The following is a 23,792-nucleotide window of genomic DNA, read 5'->3' on the forward strand; positions in this document are numbered from 1 at the left end:
TCCCTTGCTATGCACAGGAACAAGGACCACAAGGTCTAAAATGTGGAGAGACAGAGACAGGGTGCTCCATTACCTCCTGGCTTTGGGAGAAATCCTGTGTGAAGACTGGGGAGCCAGGAACACATTGGCAGTGCACAGTGTCTCCTGTCTTTGCCCCAAATGGCATTTTCCTGACAAAAGTGTATAATTCAGCCAAGTTTCAGCCCAATGCACTCAGTTGTTTTCAACCATCTTTTGTTTGTCTTACAAGGTCAGAGGGAAGCTGCCCAGAAACTAAAAACAAAAGATATTTCCAGCTTTAGGAAAGCAAGATGTTTATTGCAAAGGAAAACAGGCTGTGAGAAAAACTTTCAGACTAAAAATAATAGTGCAAAGGGTGTTGGAGCTTATAGGGTGCAGTAAAAAGCCCAAGCTGGACTGCTACAGCCAGCTGAAAGTCACAGTGGGTGTCAGCTTTACAATGCCACTCACATTTATACAACTAAGAAATTACTTTTAGTCCAGCAGATGGATGCTGGACTGTACTCTTGAACTGTAGTGTGGCAGAGCACCCTGAAGTCTTCCATGGACCCAAATAAAACAGCCTGTTTGCAAAGAGAGCAGGTGGCTCATAAGCCACAGGCAACGCCTTAGGGGCGTTGGAACCTGGAAGAAGCATAGAAAAGCAGAGTGACAGGAGGGTATAGGCTTTATGACTCCCAAGAAAGCAGCTGCTCAAAATCACTGTGCCATTCTTATCAAGTTTTTGAGGCAGGAGTCAAAATAAAAAAAATATCCCCAATCAATCAGAAAGTTAATACAGAACATGTATGTTGAATTCGTTATCCTGGTGGTCATTTTCCAGAGGAGTATTCAACTCTTCTAGTATATCTGCATCTGCTGGTTTCAGCACATCCTCTTCACCTATAAGGCATGTAAGAGACAGATCATTTCATACTGGGGGGCTCTCATGCATTACCCCTCTGTCCCATGTTAAAGCCCCCGTGGCCAGTCTCCTGCAATTGCCTGGAGAAGCTGTTAGGTAGCCCTGAGTGGATTTCCTGCTTTTCAAGAGCAGTCCCAGCTGTGGAGGGGAGTTGGAGAAGGCAAAGCACTGCTGGGTTTAAAGCCAGAGGCAATAACCACAATCCTGGTGGTTGGCCATTTCAAGACTTCAGGGCTGGAAGCTGGACTGGTGTGATGTGCCCCAGTCAGCCCCAGAGCCCAGGACACAGAATGGCTGTTTTCCATGGCATGAGGGCACCACGTGTCTTGCAGCAACAGGTCTTTTCTTCCCCACTGCACAGACATTGCTGGAAATGCAGTAGTTGAGCATCAGAGGTCTCTTACCTCCACTGAAGCAGATCCCAAGGTTTCCTGGTTTTGAAGGAACCTGCATGTTTGACCCACTGACTGCTAAAGTGAATGTGCTCTACTCTTCCCATGCCAGATCTGGGAGCAACTCCTGCTGCAGTAGCTGTAAATGGATTTTCTGAGCCCAGACACCAGCCTGCCATTCAGATCAGCTTAGTGCCCTCCATGCCTCAGTCCTGGCAGGTTTTGAAGGTGTGGTTCCCTGCAGACACCACCCCTTGCCCCAGCGCCCATTTTGCTCTCCCACCAACCCAGTGTCAGTCCTGAAACTGGATGGACTGTGGACACAGCATGTCTGGACTTTGGCTCCCCAGCCAGCTCTGACCTCAAAAAACCACATCTCTCCACAGAGATGAGATCTTAACAGAGCTATCCCTCTGCACTAATATGGCTCTTGGCAGAGCCACAGAAGTGTTCTTAGGACAAGGAGTTATTAAGGACCAGGTCCACAACCCCATCCCAGTGACTGTACTGATAATAGTGGACTTGTTATCACTCCCCTTGACTTGGAGAGGGCTGTCTGTCCCCACAGTCCCACCATCCCCCCACCCTTTCTCAGCTACCCAGGTTTTGTGGGGTAGGGGCCCATGCCAGGGAGATGCTGTGGGATCATTGTTGATGAGGTGGGCACCCTTGGCTGACAGTCCTCGAGAGGCAGCATGGCACTGCCCCCCGAGCCACCACGGGGCCAGCAGCTCTGTGGCAACTCACCAGCAGGGTCCAAGCTCCTGGATGGCAGCTCCCCATCCATTGCCACTGCTTGCATCCCACTGACCATGTTCGGGATGGTCAGCATAGGTGGCTGCTGTTGATACACTGGTTCAGGCAGTGCCGGCTCAGAGGGCACTGGCTCAGCCTTCTCCTGTGTGTCAGGCTGGGCGTCCACTGCTGGCTCTGACTCCAGGACAGCCTTGACCACTGTCTGACGGCCCCGTCCTCTTTTGGCTCTCCTGGCTCTCCTTTGCTGTTTGCTCTTATAATCTCTGCCAGGGGATTTCACAGGGATGATTACTTGGGAATGGGACAAAGGACTTTCCCTTCTGCCCTAAGGCTGCTTTGCTGGGTCCGCTGCACCCGTGGGCAGGAGCTTGGGCAACAAGCCCTCAGCTCCACACTATGGTTGAAATTTGCTTGCTGCCCCCTCCCCATCCATCTCTGCCCCCCAGTGCCTGCATAGACCTTGAGCAGCTACTGGCTGCAGGTCACCTTTCCCACTGAAGACTCATGGCTCTGTCCTTGGGTGAAAGACGGAGGGGCTGGGCCATGCTTGGGCTCAGGTTAAGTGCATCACAAAAGCAATTTGACAGAAAAAGCAAGCTTTACCTCAGAACCCACTGAGCTGAATCCTTCTCCAGGGCTTCCGCCTTTCTTTTCCTGAGCAACTCCCGGTCTCTCAAGCGACGGGTTATGATGACATCTACAAGGATAAAGCGAGTGCTAACATGACATTCTGGTCAAGGGACAATCTGATCCCTCCCTGCCTGATGCTAGAGCACTGATGCAAGAGGCCATGGGATTTTTTTGTCACAAAGAGGGTCTTGATATGAAATTACTTGAGGGCTGTACTTCCAGTGAAGCCTCAGTGGGTAGGATTTGATGACACAGCACCCAACACTCCCAGGCTCCTAGCCTGACAATTACTCCACACTTCCACTTGCTGTTCCCTGGGGGGACCCATGTCCAACCTACTCCGACCTGATGCCTTTGGTCAGACATCAGTACAGCCTGCAAGACAATTCTTCATGTTTGCTCCATTGCTACCCCTTTTCCCAGATAGCTGGAACTGGCCACTGCTAAAATTAAGATGTTTATCTAGCAACCAAGGAGAAAGCCTTGACCTGTAGAACAGACAGTCCTTCAACAAAAGGAACAGCTCTGTCGGGACAAGAATGAGCCAGAGGGCACAGCCTTACCCTACCAAGTTGCTCATGTGCATTAGGCTGAGACTTAGTGGGGGGATGGTGATCCAACCAGAGACCAAGACAGGGCTCATACACACTTCTGGGGATGAGAAGATTGGTCCCAAACACCACAAAAACAGCCTCAAGCTGGTCTGAAGCTGTGAGGAAGACCATGGCAGGGCTGAAGAAAGACTAAGTGATGTGAGAAAGCTCCAACGCTGGCTTTATTATTTGGCCAGGATGTGCAGGTTGCCTACAGCCACCAGCAGAGAGGAGCACTCCCCAGATCCCAGTCACCCTCTGACATGCCTTCCTTGGCCAGGTTAAGCAGAGCCCATTTCACTGGTTGCAAAGGGCCACAAATGCCTTCCTCAGGCAAAGACCAGCCTGGCAAATGATCTGAACTTCACTTCTCTATGTCTTTGTCCTAAAAGACAGCAATCCCTGATGATTTCTAGCTTAGACTCTAAGCTGTGATAATAAAAAATTTCTCAAATCAAGCAGCATGAGACCCAATCCTGAGAGACAAAGGGTATTGTTCAGGAGCAACACTATTGCCCTGAGGCCTTGAGGGAGAGGGAATTCTTCCCAAATGTACACTGAAGAGATCACAAAAGATCTGATTTTCATAGTTTCAACAAAACCCACACAATGGAAAAGCAAAACTATGATCTGCTCCTTCCACATGTAATCAGATCCAGCTCCTTTCACAGAAAGCCTCAGCTTACACTAAAGTAGTGAAATCAGTGAAAAATTGTCATTTTGTTGTACCCTTGATCAGATGGGAGAAGTGTCAAGGTGAGAAAAACTTCTGAGGCTGAGCTGGGATTATAGCTCTTTTATCCCAGGTGTTTATTAAGTGCAAGAAAAACTGTAGTCCAGGACAAGACAATGCAAAACTGACAGCAGGAGCCAGTCTCTACCCAAAGTAGACTTTTGCACAAAACACTTGTGATAATTAATAATAATGTTACAGAAATTTAGCTTGGAAAAGCATTTGTGTTGGTCTATGTTCCAATGTCCTCATCAAAGGAGAGTCAACTTTAAAATTACATCAGACTGCCCAGGACCCTGTCCAGGGAAGTTGAGAATAACTCCAGGACAAATGGGAGGTTGTTCCCTGACATGAAACAGTAACAGAGACAGTAAGGCTCAGCCAGCAGGAGATGACTCTGCCATCCACATAGAAAAAGGCAGTAAACTCCCTGGGAAGATGAGGTTACAAGTTGCAGTAGCAGGATCTGCCCAGGGCTTCAGTTCAGCTACTGAAGTACATTACCCCTTGCACATCCTGTCTGCAGCCAAGGTAATTTTGTTTTCCTTTCAAAATGTCTTGTGAGCTGTAAGAGCAATTTTAGCTGCTTGCAATCAGTCTCCTTCCCAGTCCATTCTAAGAAAACACCCCTCATTTGCTTCTAACTGGTCTGAGAAAGCACTCCCACAACAGCTCCAAAGCTGTCTGTCACCTGCCAGCACTAAACAGGAAAGATCACAGTAAAACATATGCATCCTGATGAAAAAATATTTACTAGAGGACACGAAGAAACAGAAATGAAAAGAAAAATTTTAAATTATAAAAACAATGAGACAGTACTGCCAGTCTGCAGACAATCTACTGATGCTCTCTGAAGGACTTTAGTTGAAAAACCTTTATATGTGCTTCTGCCTTTGTGATCTGAAGTATAACATGTAAAAAGACAGATGTATTCGCAGTTAAATGTGCATCCTCCACCCCCAAATATAAACTAGTAGTTATTAATTTCTTTTTAAGAAACACTGGTAAAAAAAATCATTCTCTCCTCTCTCCGAAAACTCAAGTTAGGAATGTTCTCATCATTACCTGGCACAGCATACTCCTCACAGGCTGCAGAGGGTGGCAGGGAAGAGTCCGAAGAAGCATGGTCTTTGCCTAAACTCTCCATTGCTCTTTGCAGTTTTAATTAGAAAGCAGCTTAGTTCCCTGGAAACAGCATCTGAAGATACTGGTGCAGCATAATGAGAGCTTGAAAAAAATGCAGACTGCCCGCCCCAAACCTCTTATCTGGCCAGGCCACTAGGAGGGTAATAATATTCTCCTTATCAGAGTGCAAAGGTGTACGAGTCTCTGTCCAGGATCTACTGTGTGGATTGAAAAACATGTTACTGCTTTTATACTGTAAATAATTCCACTTCAGATAGGAAATTTACACTCACAGCTGCTAAACTGTGACTCAAAATCTCTCCTTTGCAGTGGACAGAAGCTGCATGGCAGGGCAGGATTCAGCACTGCCTCACTGCTGCTTTCCAGAGTGAGATGCAGGGACGTGTTGTTAGTCTTTAAGGACCCTCTGAGAGGTCTGAAATGGGACATATGCTGCCTGAAGGTGTTTGCATAGGATCCTAGCAGTGCTGGTGGGAAGGGCCATCCTCCAGCTCCCCTCATGGCAGGACTGGCTGCTGTGTTGTCATATTCTTTGGAAAACTCTAAGGACGGAGACTGCCAAAGTCATGTTACCTGTCCAAGAGCTGCACCACTTTCCTGGGATCCTGACAGAATAATAAATCCATGCCAGCCTATCTGTGCATGTTGAGGACTTCCCAATGATTCTTTGGTCCAGTCCCTGGTGGATCAGGACTATGAACAAAGCACTTCACTTGTGCAGCAGGCTGGCAATGGGCAGCCCCAGTAAAACCAGTGGGAAGACCCAGCCATTCTGGTTGCTGCCATAGGATGACTTCCTTTAGTGGCTGTTCCTAGCTGCTGATGGCCCCTTGCAGCTCCAGCCCTGCCCAGCCTGCAGACTCATGCAGCCTCCGCAGGACCATCTGTGGGGCTGGTGTTGCTGCAAAGGGGAAGCTGCTGCTTGGTACAATGGCTTTGATGCCGAGAGCCTGTTCCTTGCTCTGTGGGAATGGCCAGGGCCCTAGATCAGTGCATATGGGATGAGGGAGTAACCTTGGCCTCTCCTGAAAACTGCCTTCATAGTTTCTTATGCCAGAATAGCACAGAAAAGCTCAAGCTTATGTTGTGTATAACAGCTCTGATGGACCGCAGACATCTCTTCAGCCAGTTTCTAGTGCACTCAGCTGCTACCAGCACTTTTCTCCATGAGACACTCAACTGCTTATGCACTGGTGAGGTGCTAGTGCCCCTAATCCCTTCCCTCCCTGCCCCCCATGAATTCAAAAGTGGTTCAAAGGTTGGTAGAAGAACTTGACAATGTGTCTACCCCCAGGTCCTCCAGGACCTGATTGCCTTTCATGGCAGGGATGATCCCCCCTCCCTGAGCAGTCTGAGGACCTGCCCTGAGGCACAGCAGCTCCTCAGGAATGAGCAGATCTGGCTGCCTCCAATCTTTGCCAGTCTTTTTTATTTTTAGTGTACATCCTTTGCTCTCAGCAGGATCTCTCTCTAGGTCCCTGGAAGGTCCAAAGCTTGAAACTTCGTGCATGTGGATTTCTTAAGAGGTAACCTTGGAGGTCCCTGGTCATCTCTGCTGCCACTCTTCTTACCCCCTGAGTTACCACTTTGCTCTAGGACTCCTGCCCTGTGTCCACTGCAGATTACATGGTACCTCCAGAGAGGTGGGGTAGGGCTAACAGCCCCAAAAGAAGCAACAGGGTGGTGGCAGCAGAGCAGATATGGGAAGGTCTGATAAGGGAGGGTGGACCAGGAGCATGGATGGCATAAAGAGATGTGTGGCTACCAAGTCATTCACAGAATAGTTTCTTGTATCTCAGTCACAAATGAAGGCAAGGTGTCCCAAGCTGGTGGGGGTGTCCATGTTCCAGCACTGTGTGATTCTGCACAGCCCTAGAGACACCCTGGTCATGCAGACATCTGAAAACTGTGTCCTGGCAGGATACTTTCCTGTGAAAAGGCATTGCTTGTGGAGGGGGAAAAACATATCAGACCTTGAACATTGTTTTTGTTTTTGTGTCCCTCATTGCAAAAACCACATTATCACAAATTATCACAAAACCACATAATATGCTGAGCTGGAAAGGACACAGCAGGATCATTGAGTACAACTCCTGTCCCTGCACAGAACACCACAAAATCACACCATGTGCCTGAGAGCATTGTCCAAATTCTTCTTGAGCTCTGACATACTTGGTGCTGTGACCACTTCCCTGGGGAGCCTGTTCCAGTGCCCAAACACCCTCCAGGTGAAAAACCTTTTCCTGATATCCAATCTAAACCTCCCCTGACTCAGCTTCATGCTGTTTCCTCAAGTTCTGTCACTGTCAACACAGAGAAGAGATCAGTGTCTGCTCCTGCTCCTCACAAGGAAGTTGTAACTGCAATGAGGTCTCCCCTCAGTCTCCTCCTCTCCAGGCTGAACAGACCAAGTGACCTCAGCCACTCCTCATATGGCTTCCCCTCAAGGCCCTTCACCATCTTCATTGCCCCCATTTGGACACTCTCTAAGAGCTCAATGTCTTTTTTATATTGTGGCACCCAGAACTGCCCCCAGCACTCGAGGTGAGGCCGCCCCAGTGCAGAGCAGGACAATCCCCTCCCTTGCCTGGCTGGTGATGCTGTGCCTGATGCACCCCAGGACACAGGTGGCCCTCCTGGCTGCCAGGGCACTGCTGGCTCATGTTCAACTTGCCACTGACCAGGACCCCCAGCTTCCTTCCTGTGGTGCTGCTCTCCAGCCTCTCATTCCCCAGTCTATACACACATTCAGGGTTGCCCCATCCCAGGTGGAGAAACTGAGGTGCTTAGAGCGTGTTCAAAGAAGAACAAAGAAGCTGGCAAAGGGTCTAGAAAACAAGTCCTATGAGGAGTGACTGAGGGAGCTGAGGGTGTTTAGCTTGAAGAAAAGGAACCTGAGGGGACACCTTATTGTTCTCCATAGCTGCCTGATAGTAGACTGTAGATGGTGGGGGTCCATCTCTTCTCCCAAGTAACAAGCAATAGAACAAGAGGAAATGACCTCAAATTGCTCTGTGGTAGGTTTAGGTTGGATGTCAGGCTGCCCAGGGCAGTGGTGGAGTCACTCTTCCTGCAGGTATTTAAAAGATGACATGGTGCTCAGGGACATGGTTTCCTGTTGGACATGGCAGTTAATGGATGGATTTCATGGTCTTAAGGCCTTTTCCAACCTAAATGATTCTATGATTCTATATTCTGGGCTGCTTGCAGGCGGTATGAAACATGGAAAAAAGGGTGGAAATCCCTGTGTGTTTCCTGTGTGTTGCTCCACAGGAACTGGGGGCATGTTCAGGCTGTGGCTAACTCAGCTTCTCACACCTACCATCTACTCAGTCACCCCAAAGCCTGGTGACGGCTGATAAGTGACTCTTGACTCAGCAAAACATTGCCATAAGACACTGCAGAGCTGGTACTGTGAATGTTTCTCCATTTCCTGTCTTCAACCTTGAAGGGAGCATTTGTAAAAGAAAGTCACTGTGCCCCCCAGGTTCTTTAGAGGTGTTTAATGGAATAGATGGACTTTAAAATCTTACAGAGCTTCCACTTGCATCTCTCGGGAAGGAAATATCTGTAAGACACTTGTCTTTTGAGTGTAAATTACTTTAAATACCAAGGAAGTGATTTCAGTATCCCCCAGGAAAACTTTGGTAATGGTTAGCAACATGGAAATTACAGGCCCCACCACCTACTTTCAAGTAGTCTATGCTCTGAAGCAGAGGGACTGAGAGTCAGAGTCTCGCCCCCAGTGCCAGGAACACTGTGTCCCACAAGCACCAGCAATGCAGCAAACTCTTCTTCAAGCAGAGCTCCCCTGCAGATGTGGCCAAAGCTGCACCCCCTTTGCTGCAGAGGAATTTGTGCAAGTAGGTTAAACTTCCTGGCCAGTCTTGGCTACGTGAACTGTTGTAGCTGGACACTTTACAGTGTGCCAAGTGCTGCTTCCCTCCCCTTTCTCTCCACATTTCAGTTCAGCTAGCCCTGGGCCATTTTCACTGATGCATCCAGTTTCCTAGGTGAGGCCCTGGAAAGTGTCAGCTGAGTGTTCAGGAACCTGAGCATCTCCAGTTTCACATACTCCTCAAATGCCACTGGAACTGCTTGGTAGGGGAACATCACCAACCTTGGGTACATCTCACCATGCCCCCACACGCTTTAACACAGAAATATCCTGGGAAAGTTTTGTTCAAGGGACAAACACTCCTAGGGCTGGATCCTCTCATTGGTGGGACTGCTTTCATTGTAGACACAACACCAGGCTTTGGATCTCTGTGTAAGTCAAAGGGAGCCTCAAGGGTATGTGTTCCTCCTATCTGGCAAGGCTACTGCAAAGCAATATCCAGAGACTTACATATCCCTCCCTGCAGTCATGGATGCAGCCCTGCTCAGCATGGGCAGCTGGGGGAGCTACGCTGCTGCCACTCTTACAGGGTGTCAGGGCACCTCTTCCAGTCTTGTCTCACATGGCAGTGACAGAGAAGCAACTTCCAGGCTTGTCCTTCCATTGACTTGAGGAAACTTCCCTGGTTGCAACACACTGCTCTGGTAGCAGGACTACTCATTGCTCTGTGTGACAAACTATGGTGCCTGTGAAAGCAGATAATCCTTTTCTTTCCCCGCCTTGACTGAAGCATGAAAAGATGAGAAACAGATGGATAAATTGAACAGGAAAAGCATATGAAAAAGTGCAAATTCATGTGCGTACTCTCTGGCACAGATCAGGGCATTGGAGGCATCTTGCTGTCCACCAGCTGCTTCCTGAGTCTCACCTGACCTTGCCAGACACGGATCTGCTGGGCTTCAGTCAGGCTCTCTGCACCTGGCTGCTCTTGCACAGGCCCTGAGGTCTGTGGTGGTGTTCAGTCACTGCCTTCACCCTTCCCTTGGTCTGCCGCTTGCTTTTGAGCCATGTGAAATAAACAGCCAAATCCACAAGTCCCTAGGGAGGATGAGCATCTCTGAACTTGCTGTGTGTAGAGTCAACACCGACCCTGTCCTGTGGCTGCCCATGCTCTGACCATGCAGGTCTGGCCTATTAATCTGTGCTTTAGTTCTGCAGTTTCTGAATAAACACTCCACTTTGTGCTGGAGGTATGTGGTTTCCCTCTTCCGAAGAGCTTCTGGATCATCTGTGTTGTTTTTTCCTAGCCTCTGCACATGAATAGTTGTGCTTCTCAGGGCACACACTCTCTTGGGCTGCAGCCACTCTGCTGGTGCAGCTCGAGCCCTGGCGTGGGGAGGAGATGCTGGTGACACTTGCCCACTCCAGGGGAGAATGCACTGGGGTGCATTCTCCCCAGTTATGCACTGTGCTAAGCTGGGCATAACCTTCCCCTCACCCGTGGCAGAAAACTGGGATAGAGCTGCCCAAATAAATCCTGCTTGTGGCTGAGTTGGCAACAGCAGGACCAGAAAACCTCAGGACAGAAGTGAGCAATACATTTGTGTTGTTCACCGTGGATATGTTTTGGGGTTCATAACCCTACCAAAGCCCTTCCCTGTGATGTGGCAGGGGAGACAACAAGGTCTGCAGAGAAGAACTGGCAACACAGAGAGTAGCACACAGCCAGACCACCTCTTCCATGCTGTCTGGGAACTGGAAGGGGGCAAACAGGCTTGCAGAGCCCTGGGACAAATGAGCAGGTGGTGTAATAGCAGCAGCTGTGGACAGGTGTCCCCTCCTCTGCAGAAGTGGAAAGGGTCCAGGAAAGGAAAACAGGGAAAATCAAAGCTCTGGACAACTCTGAGCAACTAGTCAGGCTAGGACTTTTCAGCCTGGGAGACAACTCTCTAAGGAGAATAAAGCTTTTGATGACAGCAGCTGCCTCTGGGACAGAAAATAGTGCATGCAATCCATCTGACTGAGCACAGCTGTTTTATGCTCCTCAATACTATTTCCAGCTGCAGCATTAAATCTGTCAGCAGTGGCTTTGTTGTGTATTGTGGTGCTATGGGTGTCCCACCTGGTGGCTCCAGCAAGGTGCAGAACTGGGTAAGAGGGTAAATTCCAGATGACCAAGCACAATAGTCATGATACTGGCACATCTCTCAGTCTCCAAGGATGGTCACTGACTTCAGGGACCTCACTTGACCTCATGATGGACCCTGGACTCCTACTCAGATGCCTGCAAATGAGAGCTGTATAGGATACTAATATAGTAGCAGGTCAGAGCAGCATGATCTCCTGAGGGTGAGCACAGACCTATCCTTGGAAGGTTTCAATTCACCCTGAAGCATTCTTCAAAGCTGATCAGAAGTCTCAGCCAGTAATTCTATACAAGTGCAAGATCTGGTGTGAGACTGAACTGAACTCCGGAGGCAAGTCCTGCATCAGCCAGTGCCCTCTGATCTCTGCCACTCTGAGCAAAGGGGGGCCCTTGCATGCCCAAGTCATATGGACTTGTTGCAGGTATTTTGTGAAATACCTTGTGAAAGGTGAGTTGTGTCCATGTGCTAGATGTGGGAGATGAAAGAGCAGAGGAAGCACCAAAGACTGCTGATGCACACTGACATTGTTACCGTGGCGGAACTGAGTCCTGCCACAATCTCAAAGATGGCCCTGACACCAGGAGCAACCTGAAAATTCTTCAGCTTAAGGTTTTTCTCAGGTGCTGGAGCAGACATCTGGTATCCCCTGTGTTCACCATCTCTGCTCACGCTCTTTCCATGCTCCCATGTGTTATCTGAGCTGATTGCTGTATTAAAGGGCCTTAGATAAAAAGTAGAATAACACCTAATATGGGAAATGCAGATGTTATTATTTTCAATTTATATCTGCTCTGGTAGCAGTGAAGCAGTTTACTAGGGAGCCAGGGACTCATCTTCTCCCATGCCAGAGAAACTTTACTTTCCCTTCACTAAATTGCCTCCTACAGAAAAAAGCTGTGCTTATTCAGCATCTTCTTCACCAGGACTTGTGTGTTTCTTACTACTCCCCCATGGTCTTTCTCACAGGAGTGTGGGTGAGATATTACTCTATGCAGAGCACCCTTGTTTGTTATGTGGATTTGAAATCACTGTTTTGACTGCACAGTTTTAGTAGCCCTTGATGGGAACTGGCTTATGCTGTTTTCCCCCAGCCATGCATAAAAAAAAGTGCTGTTGAAATCAAGATCATGCATGTCATTTTATTATTCACCATAGGTAGCATAAGTATCCAATCAGCACAGAGCATACAGGATGAATTAATCACCTGTTTCTAGGCTCAGGAAAACTATCAGAAAACTCAGGTATCTTGACACTCCCCATGTTTCAAAATCCGGATGTCTTGCCTGGTTTTCCTAGAATAATATAGGAAAAAGAGTAAGACATCAAAAAAACAACTCAGTGAGTCATACTTTGGCTGCATTCCATCAAGTGGAATGGAGCTGACTATTACAAAATTGACCTGCTCATTTTCCTGTCTAAAAAGCTGAGGTGGCTGTAACACCCTGGCTCATGGATGTGCCCTCCCAGGGCCTGTGGCACCAGTGGTCCATCTGCAGCCCAACCTGGTCACAGCAGGGCTGTCCCTACCGTGAGGTTATGGTGGCCATGGCTCTATCTGAGCCCTAACCACCACCTCCAAGAATGGAGACCCCCCTTACACCTCTGTGGTGCACCACCCTTTTGACCTGATGCCTCTGTCAAATTTCCACTCTTGGGGGCTGCTGTATGTGGCTGTTGCCCCATGTTGTATTGCCCACACCAAGAAGACTGTGGCTTCATCCCATCTGCAACTGCAGGCTGCTGCTGGATACCCCCAGGCATTCCCTTCCTCAGACTGGCTGGGTGCAGCTCCTCTGCACTTCCTTGCAGCTTCACTTGACAAGCTGGTCATCCCTCCCCTGCTGCAGCCCAGCATATGGTTTGTGTTATTTGCCATGCAAGTGCAGCCTGCTCATGGCTTTTCCCAGGCTCTGGGGAGCCTGAATGACTGTACTTCACAGGTACCCAGTTTCAGACAGCCAAAATTAGACCCAGGAGGTCTCTGCCGAGGGCATAAGCTTACATTTTTTCCACACAGAGCTGGCATTCATTGGCATAGGTATTCCCATCGCTCCCGCAAATGGGCAAGTACAGGAGGGGGCAGGCCTGCAGGTGAACCAGGTCTTCACACACCGGCTGGAAAGGAGAAACCACAGCATGCATTTCAGTCCCAGCAGCACCCATCTCATCTCCCCAGAACACTCAGGCAGGAGCAAGTGCCACTGGCAACCTGGTTCCCTCTGTCTCAGATGGAGCGAGGCATGCCCATAGAGGAGCGGGAGCTGCTGAATCCCTCAGTGGGATTCATGGCCTGGGCTTTGGTGTGTCTTTGGTGCTGGACCACCAGTTCCCAGGAGGCTGGGGATGATTGCTGGGAACAGTCTTTCTCCCAGGCACACCAGGCATACCCATATCAAGCCATGAGCAAGGAAAACCAGAAACCTCTTACCCTTCTCAGGCCACTCCCTTCATTTATCTCTGCCCCTGAAACAGAGCAGAGACCCATGAGTGTGGCACACCTGTGCCTGATGGCAGAAGCACGAGATATTGGCAGAGGATCACATCCAGAGTGCACTCAGGACTGAATCAGCTCTGTGGGTTTCATGAGGGGGGATTGGTTTGCTGCTGCATGCCACTCCCACCCTCCCTGCCAGCAGCACAGTACACAGCTTCCATCCACAGCTGAGCTGGCTGGGACAAAGCTGTGAATGGCTGTTCCCACCCCCTAAACCCTCTCCCAACAACCCTCTCTCCCAGTCTCTGGGTCAGAAGCTCCCCAGAGCATCCAACGCATCTCAGGAAATGGGAAACCATGGAATGCAGTATGAGTCATGGGGTATCCTCAGAAGGATGAGGCTTGGTGATATTGCACAGCTGGACACCTGCCACCTCTAGGCAGAGCAGCATTTGGCAGGCTCCTTTTTCTCAGGCAAGCAGAGCAGTAGCAACAGTTCACAGCCCACCTGTGCAGTGCACAAACGTCCTGGGAGCACAAAGGCTCACACACAGGCAGCTGCAGAACCACCACTACCTGCATGTAGGTAGCCATGGCTTTCCAGTGCCTACAAACAGGTGCTTCCTACATAAATATGTGCTGAGCACATAGTGTTCTTGCAAAGACTTGCCAGTTTTCATGGAGGCAGGAACTACAGCAGCTGCCACAGCAGTGTACATGCTGTCCTCCCAGGGCCTGGTTCCTCTTCACATTGTGGACTTTCCCCGACCCCAGAACTCTCCCAAGTGCAATATATTTGATGAACTAGCCTGTAACCTTTGCCAGAAACTGCTAATAAGGAGGGCACGATGTGTTTGCTCCAGTCCTTCTTCCTCACCATGCTGCCACTGTTTGTTTGCCCTCACCTCACCTCCTCTCCAAACCAGAATTTCTGGGTCTTTCTGCCCTATCATGCATTTCCCTCCTTCCACTGCCCCTCTGTCATTCCCAACCCACAACCGATGATCCAGCTTCCAGCAGCAGAGCAGATTTACCTCCGGCAGCAATGAGAGTCACCACTGCCGCCAGCAGCAGCAGCAGCAGCTCCCTCGCAGGCATGGTCAGTTCAGGCAGACTTGCTCATGCACCTTGCTCTGCTTGTGCCTGCCTTTATAGGGGAGGGCACAGCCTTATCTCAAGAACACTGGGAAAAGCAGTGTTTTGATCTGTGCTGGGAGCAGCTGGACCATACACCCAAAGGGATCACTTAGGCACTCTCAGGCATAAGATAAGCTTTCTCCTGAAGCTTTCCACTTGTCAGCTTCCGGTGGCAGCACTGGAGGCTGCTTTACAATCCCTTGCACTGTAGTCAGGCGTCATGGTTTGTCACTGGCCAAACACCAGGCATCCATGGAAGTTGTTCACTCACCCTCCCCTGCCACAGCTGGGCAGAGGAGAGATAGAATTAACAAAGGGTTCATGAGTTGAGATAAGGACCGGGAGAAAACACTCCAAGAGCAAAAGAGGCTCACCTTAGAGGTACAAAGTGAGTTTATTACTAACAAAATCAGAAGAGGATACTGAGAAGTAAACTCTTAAAAACACCTTTTTCCCCAACCCCTCCCTCCTTCTGACCAACAGCACAGGGAGACAGAGCATGGGGGTTTGGTCAGTTCATCACCTGAGATCTTCTTCTGCTGCTCAGGAGAGAAGTCCTTCCCCTGTGAGACCGTGGGGTCCCTTCCCACTTGAGACAGTTCTCTGTGAACTTCTCCAGCATGGTTCCAATCTCATGAACAGGAGTCCTCCCAAGACTGCTGTGATGTGGGTCATTCTTCCATGGAGTGCAGTCCTCCAAGGACAGGCTGCTCCCGCCTGGAAACAGGGCCCTCTCTCTCCACCAGGTCTCCCACTGGATCACAGCCTCCTCCAGGCATCCACCTGCCCGGCATGGGCACCTCCCCCATGGGCTGTGGGTGGATCTCTACATCCTCCATGGACCCATGGGCTGCAGGGGCACAGCTGCTTCACCATGGGCTGCACCACGGCCTGCAGAGGAATCTCGGCTCCGGCTCCTGGAGCACCTCCTGCCCCTCCTTCTCCACTGACCTTGGTGTTGCCATGTTGTTTCCCTCACGTGTTCTCACCTCCTCCTCTTCTCTGGCTGGAATTAGTGGAACTGCACCCCCACCCTTGTTTTAATTTTCTTCTTAAATCTGTTACCACAGAGGCATTACCATCATCTCTAACTGACCCAGCCTTGGCCAGCAGCATGTCCATCTTCAGAGCCACCAGGGATTGGCCCTGCCAGACATGGTGAAAGCTTCCAGCAGCTTCTCACAGAAGCCACCTCCATGGCCCCCTGCTACCAAAACCCAGGCCATGCAAAACCAACACATCAGGGTTGGGCAACGCTGCTCTTCTCTGCTTACCCCAGCCAGCTACTTCTGAATATATCTCATCCAAACCATCCCTTCAGCTTTGCAGCTGCTGTTCTTCATACATGACAGGTATCTCCACTTGAGTTGTGAGACTAGACAGAAAAGCCAGGAAATTCAGGCTGATTTGGGTGGTGGCACTGTGGCATTATCCCAGACCTAGCCAGGTGGATACTGAGGTGCCTGATGCACTGATCAGGATCCCAAACACAACAGGAGGCCTGCCACCATGCTGCAGCAAGCCCACACAGCCACTGGGTGGGATGGCACAGGCTGGGGGTGCAGAGGGTCTGGAGGGCACAAAATTCAGCTGCCTGGGAGCGGGAGCTGCAGATGCAGTCACTGCCTATGCTCAGAGGAGCCACATAGACAGAGGCGGTTTAATACCTTACTGCACTCCCCACTTTGGCTGCAGATGAGATTGACAGAGCAAAATTATCTTTATTGTAAGATTCAGTGTGTTGGAAGGGGGCTGTGTGCATCGATACCCAAATTAAATACACAGAGGTGGCACACAGAGGTGGCACACAGAGGAGGGAGGTGACAGAGAGGCTGGAGATGATCCTCAGTGGTAAGAAACACTGTCTTTTCAACAAGCATCATGACCCCAGAATATACTAGATGCTTTGCCTGCAAGACTGGATGCTTGAAATCAGTGTGAGCATCCTTATCTGCTCTTTCTCAGAAGCTCAATTTTCTACATCTGTCCCCACTTTTCTATGGTGAAACAAAATCAATTGGTGAAGGGTGAAAGATGGGAAAAAGGACCACTGGTCATAAAGTCAGTGTAAGACCAATGTTGGCTAAAAACTCCTTTGGGTCAGACTTGCTGAAATGTCTGGGCCAGAGGGACAGAGAGTCACCTTCCCCAGGGGAGCAGATGGGATGTATCATGTGTACAAGGGGTGAGCAGGGGGTAGGTGCCCTCCCACCAGCAGGCTGGGAGAGCTCCAGATGCATGGAGCTCTCATATTTGCACTTGCTGAGGACCTGACTATGACTGTGCTTGAGATATTTCTTCCCCAGAGGAAGGTACACCTTGGCCCTGTCTGTCTGAGACAAAAGGGGACAGCTGGAGCATCCCCTGTGGCCAGAGAGGTACGGGGTCTGCTTACCTCCTTCTGTTGGAGCTCCATCCATGCAACACAGCAGGGCTGAGACCAGGTTTTGGGAAGCGGGAACATAACCAGCTCAGGGTTGCCCTTGCAGAATCATTCCTCTGCTCTGCTGAGGCAGCTGTGCACATGTTTTATATTCCCTCTTCACGGAGTTTACACAGTTCAATAACCTTTGGCTTTCATTATTATTCCACTTTGGAAATACCTCAACTAAAGTAAATATTTAACTGCATTAGCAGTTGTTCCCGAGGCACATGGGGTCCTGTTACGCTTGTTTAGTCTAGTACAAGGGAGGCCAAGGGGGATCTGATAGCAGCCTACAACTGCTGGAAGGGAAGCTGATGGAGCCAATCTCTTTTTGGTGGTGACAGAATAAAAAGCAATTGTCACAAACTGCAGCCTTGAGATGATCAGGTCAGGAGTCAGGAAAGAAGCCTTACCCCAGAGGGTGAACAACCCAAACCAGCAGAGAGGTGGGACATCTCCATCCTCAGCTGGACATGTACCTGACCATGCCCTGCTGTGCACAAGGTTTGTCGGGTGAGCACTGAAGGGCCCTGCCACCAGCAGGCTGGGTCCATGGGACAAGCAGCTGTCAGTCTCCAGCACAGATGGATATATGTCCTTAGAGTCACATCTTGCAAATCTGGTCCTAGCCAACACTCAACAACATGAACGACACAGGTAGCCCCCTCCTGCAAACTGCTCACACATCAACACACTTCACAGCACTAGATGAGGGCTATCTTTGGCCTTTAAAGTCTTCTTCAAAGTTTTTACTACCAAGAAAAACATCCAAATGCTGATTGTACTGCCTCTGGTGCCACCTCTGGTGCCTCTGGTTCCAAGCATGGCCTGGTTCTTTGGTCATGCAAGCAGTAGTGCAGGAGCAACAGGCTGGGGCTGTGCTGCTGGGACACGTGTGCTCCAGATCACTCTCCTTGGACAGAGGGTGGCAGGAAATGTCTGCATCCCCTCTGTGCTGGAGGCACCAAGGTCAGCAGTGCTGTAGCAAAGCTGTTGGCTGATATAAGGCTTGATCTTTCTTCACCTCATTCCTCAGTGGTGTTCAAATTCCACTGCCTTCACAAAGCAAATTAAAATGATACGCTAAGAGATGAGAAAGGGTAAATGACCTCTTGCAAACTAGTTTTGTTTTTTCAAGCCTTTCTGCCAAGCACAAACTTGCAGCCCCTAATGGAAGTCCTGCCTACTGCACCCCTTGAAGAAGAGGAGGGGAAATTCTTCCGTGGGTGGGGCAGGAAGTTTTCTGGTGGCTGCTTTCCCTCATATTGGCTGTGCAGCTCCAGCTGGCTCTGCCATTTTCTCCCTGCACTTTCACCAGCCCAATGGTGATGTAGGAGGCTTCAAGATACAGGATGGGCAGATGTGATGGCTCTGGGTTTGCCTGAGGAGATGGAGACCGAGTCTCACCACCAGCAAGACACATAAACTGTGCTGGAGACAGTGGCTACAAGCAAGGAGACTTCTACTTACAAAACCAATCTCAGGCCTGCTCCCTTGCAGCGCTGCCCCTGCCTTTGTGCTTGTTGCCACACTTGCGGCACCCACGGGCCCACATCCGTGCGCTCATCCAGGTTTGCTACACCTGTCCTCTCCTAGGGGACTGCAGCTCTGTTTGCAGGCTTTCCATCTGAGTGGGCACAGATGGCAGCTGGCCAGACCAGATTGCAGCACAGTGCTCTTGCCCCACATCTGCCTGGTGGCCTTACCCGTGTTATGGCCTTGGTGTTGTCAGCATTCCATTCAGCACCTGCCATTTCCTTGCTGTTATCTGTTGCCTTTCCTGGATTTCATGGCTGTTTTCAGCCTTCCCGCATCCTGCACCCACACTGATATTTTAACTTTCGTTCTGCTGCTCCTCCCAGGGTTTTGGCGTACCAGTAGACACCAGGGTCCCACAAATACTGCAGTACCCTGAGAGCAGAGCGCTGCCTTGCTTGTGCAGCCCAAACCAGAGCCCACCATCTACCCTCCTGTTGCACAATCGGGCAAGGCAAAAACAGGAGGGCAAGTGCCATGCTTATTGTCATTTTTAGCTCACTCCCTGCATCTAGATGGTTTTTATAGAGAGAACAGTCTCTGTTCTGTTCCTCTGACCACTCTGAGGTCTCCACACAAGTAAGAGAGAGAAGAAGCAATTTGTCCTCCTTTGTATGGAAAAAAAAAACCCAAACCAAACCAAAAACCAAAACCAACACCAGAAAAGCAAGTGACCACCAGAAGTTTGTCTTTGGATATACCATGGATCCAAAACCCGACACCTGAAATCGCCCTTTGTAACTGGGGCAGGGACCAGCCATCACCATTTCCCAGCAGTTTTGCCAGACTTCCAGGATTCAGATCACGCCTTTAGCCACCTTCCTCCATTTTAATACTGTGAATTACTTTATTACTCTTAGGGTCAGTTTAAAGGCACAGAAATGCACAAAGTTATTTTCTGGGCATAGGGCAGCGATAGGGGATACACATCATAAAGTCACCCCAAGACAATATTGCAGCATGTCAGGCAGTGAGTAGTGCTCGTTATTTCTTTTATGATAGAAAAATTTCCCTGTGACGCTGTCAGCTGCGAGTACACAAGATGGTGAATACACAGACTAATCCTGCCTGCTGACACTCTCACCAGATGCAGTCTAGGCCAAGGCAGCATCAATCTGGAGAAGACTACAGCTTCCTGCCAAGCCAGGCTGTACACTGGACCTCAGAAGTGCAACACGCTAAGGGAATATCCATTATACATCTTCTTCCCCTGCTGCAGCTTATGGCTGTAGCTGGGCAGAAGTTGCTGCAACTTCCCCTTTCCCTTGTGTTTACCTCTGCCTGTTCAGACCTCTGTTCTGCCAGACACACTCTAAATGCATCTGCAAATGCTCTGCAGCTCCTTGACAGCTTAAGGATGGCCTTGACCTGCCTTTTCCCACATACTCGCACTTGAGGGCTAGGTGACCAAAGTCTGAGTGCAGCAGATAAAACAGCAGAATACCACGGATTTACTTTTTACCCAGTAAATGCTTGTCACGAGGCACACAGAGCCCCAGTGCTGGTGCCAGGGATGGGACGAGGCATTGTGGCTGGGCTGGGTAGGCAGACTCCCTCGCTGCTGTCGTACAGTCCCCTCCTGCTCTGAGCTGACAAAGATAACCCGGATGCTGTTAGCAGTGGTAGGTATGCTGTCCCCAGCATACTGATGCTCAGTCTTTTTATCTGGGAGCTCACACCCACTGTAATTTACAAAAAATTGTATATTTTCAGTCTCTTTTTCCCTGGAGTTTGTTTCTGAATGAGCAAATCTGTACTGGGCCCCAGTTTTTTGTACCTTCTGAGAAGAGTGTTGCTAATTCCATTTTGTGTGGGACTGAATGCTGTCATCACCCTGCATTTAGCACCATACCGGAGAAAAATGGGTAGCACATATGCCAGCTCCCCCCTTCAAAGTGACAGCTGCTCTTGGTGAGTTTTTGTGGAGGAGGTCCCTTGACTTTTGCAGGAAAGGCCTGCTCTGCCCAGTCTGCCAATTGCTAAAGTCCCTGCAGATAGCCCAGAGTGAATTGATGTAATTAGGGACACAGTGTAAGAGAATCAGGGAAATCCTTCTTTTTCTCCTTGCGTTTTGAGGGGATGTTGTTCTGTGACACTGCATTTGCATAGATCTTTGACAGCAGGGTCACCCGGATGCCTTAGGCTTTAACTTTTATATTTTTCAAATTCTGTACTGCTCGGTGTGTGACTCTGAAGTTTCTTGTAGCCTGTAAACTTCTGCTCTCTCATGCTAGGTAGACATAACAAAGCCTCTCCGGCCCTGCTTTCCAAGGACACCAGGACTGTTCTAGGCCAAAAGTATAAACCAAAGAGCCTATAAGGGGGGGTAAGCTGTGGGGAAAACTGAAGCTTTAATTGGAGAATTAACCCTGCTATACAAATGAACCAAACCCATAAAAGGGGGAAGAATTAGTGACCCGGGGTCCATCTTGGGGTCCATTTTGAGAATAGCTTCAGGCTCCCCAGGGGGGACCTTTGAAGGCCTTTCAAATAAATACTTCTTTTAATCCTCTACTCCTGTCTAGTCTCTGTTTCTAGGAGGCCTCTCAGGGCATCACCCACTCATGCCTGGCTGCCTTTCCACACTGCCACCAGTTAACATTCACGTCTCCACTTTCTCCTACACATCTGCAGGTGCATCATCCTTATGAAGAAGAAACAGGGAATAAAAAGCTCTCTAAGTGTTCTGTTTATCCAGTGAATGTGCAGGCACACACACCGCTCAGCACTTCCGCATTAGTTAAGTTCCCAGAAATGGAAGATGCAGGTTTACACGTAGACACTAAGAGCAGGAATGCGTGTCCTTGATGCTGCCTGCTACTTCTGACTTCAGAGCCCACCTACTGTGCAGGTGTAATTTTTTCCAAATTACCTATTAACTACTTGGGTGTGTATGAATTGACACCAGGAAGGAGCCACAACAAATATCACTGAACAGAAGGGCACCGTCACCCTCAGTGAAACAAACCCATGGTGTTTCTTGGAACACATTCCTTTGCATTGAGATAACGATAACCTCTGTTAACTCACTAAGCCCTGTTTTTCACTCCAACACTGTGATAATCTAGATGTGTGCGGGCAGATCAGAGCAGAACTAGAAGTACTAAAAGCAGCTTACTCTTGAGTAGCCAGATATTATGCAAAGTTTCTCCTTTAGGATCCATCAGGCAGAATCAACTCAACAGTGGCTACAAACCATACCTTTAAGCATAACTGCTATCCCAGGTTCTGCTCCAGAAAATACACTCTCCAAGGGTCCAGCCAGGTCCTGGCACCTCTGGACAGATGCTGTTCTTGCTGTTGTCTGTCCAGGGAGGCAAAGCAGTGCATAAAGAAGAAACGCACTGCTGATAGGGACAAAGGCTGAGCATCCTTATAATGAATGGATTTGTGTGATTTGTATATTAAAATTCTGTGACAAATAATCAGGCTGTATCTTAGGCACTACAACAGGAGCCACCCAAACCAACAGAAGATGAGCATGGAACTGGGAAAGTCCAGCAGTAACCAAATCCAAGCTGGCTTTGGAGTCAGATTTTGCCAAGACCTGTTTAACCGTATTCTAGTGATTAGAAAAAGATGTGTATGACACCAAAACCCCCAAAACAGATAAAGAAAACTTGAAGATTAAAAGCTATCAAAGGCTATAACTAAGGAATGATGAAAGTTTCTCTTCACTTAGATGAATGTAGCTGTATGTATAGAACATGTCTTCTTGCTTGGTGATGAGTTTCTCTGCAGAGGAAGCTATCTTTTTCTCTTGTTCTCAACCTACACACAACCAAAGCTTTGCAGGCACCTCCCTTTGCTCTGGCAGGCCTGACTCTATGCCTCATGCAGAAGATTATTGTCACTTCGCTTCTGAGGAAAGCACACAAAATGGGGCCTGAGACATGAGGCACATCTTAACCATGATGTGGTTAAAAAGATGCAATCATTACAGGACTGGATGCAACTGAGAGGAAAGGGGGAATAAGCCTGGTAGGGCTGGGTGAGGAGGTACAAGCTCAAGCGTCTTTCCTGTCACAAGTATGGGACACCCTCAGTCCACAAAAGGACCGGCCAGCACCATTCAGGAGGCAAGGAGATTAGGATTAGGACATGGTCTATGTAAGCACTCTCTGTTATCAGGGCTGCTTGGGACCCCTCCCAAATTGCTGCACTGTGCAAAACCACCCCACAAAACCAGTTCACTGCTGGCACCAGAACTGTGCAAAAAGACTTGCAGGTTTGTAAGGTGATTCAAGTTTCTTTCTTCAGGTCTCCAAGTCTTCATTTCAAGTAATGATCATTGCAAATTGGAGACAAAGCTTGTGGCCTTGTCTCTCATGAGACTTCTTCCCATGGAGACAGTGCTGCTCCTGGTTTGACTCTTCTGGGCTCTCAGCAAAAGGCAACTGGATGTTGCAATTGGATCTCTAGAGCTTTCTGCCTCTCTTTCTTTACTTGTACCTCTCTATCTGCCTTGCCTGCTACCTGTCCCTCCAGATGAAGTCAGCCCTTCACAATCCTCCTCCTAAACCAGCACCTTGGCAGAAAAGCTCCTCAGCACAGGAGCGAGCAGTGACCTTGTGGAGCAGGATCCCAGGACAGGGGCCTGTGCTGGGACACTCAGGCCCATGTCGCCACAGCAGGATGACCTGCAGGCAGCACGGAGCCATGCCTGTGCCTCGGGGCCCTGCCCTGCGGAAGTACACTGCTCCTCACTGCTGCCACGACGGCGCTAGAAGAAAAACAGGAACGTGCCTGAATGGTGCCGCACTGTGCAGCAGGGATGCCGCCCACCCATCCACACAGAGGCAGTGAGCGAGAGACAGACACTGGGCATATCCCTGGCCTTCTTCAGGCCTTGAAGGGAGCAACAGAAAAAAACTCCATAGAATGATTTGGGCTGAAAGGGACCCATAAAAGATTATCTAGTCCAACACCCTGGCATGAAGAGGGAGACCTTTCATTGACCAGGTTGCTCTAAGTCCCATCCAAGCTGGCCTTGAACACTTTCACAGATGGAACATCCGCAAGTTCTCCGGGCAATTTGTTCCAGTGTCTCACCACCCTCACTGAAAAAAAATTTCTTCATGTACAGTCTAAATCTACACT

General features: G+C 49.3%; 2 protein-coding genes across 2 annotated transcripts; both read right to left on the reverse strand.

Annotated features, from left to right (window-relative positions):
- Positions 1-380: 380 nt before the first annotated feature.
- Positions 381-5,232, reverse strand: HEMGN (hemogen). The gene is made up of 4 exons (XM_082300981.1): positions 5,095-5,232; positions 2,677-2,770; positions 2,065-2,336; positions 381-903 (listed from the first exon to the last, which is right to left on the reverse strand). Exons 1-4 carry the CDS (start codon positions 5,174-5,176, stop codon positions 794-796), a joined length of 558 nt encoding a protein of 185 aa, XP_082157107.1. The 5' UTR covers positions 5,177-5,232; the 3' UTR covers positions 381-793.
- Positions 5,233-12,397: 7,165 nt separating this feature from the next.
- Positions 12,398-14,692, reverse strand: SPINK4 (serine peptidase inhibitor Kazal type 4; the record flags this gene model as incomplete). The annotated part of the gene is made up of 4 exons (XM_082301863.1): positions 12,398-12,452; positions 13,163-13,275; positions 13,589-13,623; positions 14,629-14,692. The coding sequence occupies 4 exons, from the start codon at positions 14,690-14,692 to the stop codon at positions 12,398-12,400; spliced, it is 267 nt and encodes an 88-aa protein (XP_082157989.1).
- Between the last annotated feature and the right edge of the window lie 9,100 nt (positions 14,693-23,792).

This window comes from Coloeus monedula (assembly GCF_965178545.1).
Source record: "Coloeus monedula genome assembly, chromosome: Z".
In the NCBI taxonomy this organism is placed as follows: Eukaryota; Metazoa; Chordata; class Aves; order Passeriformes; family Corvidae; genus Coloeus; species Coloeus monedula.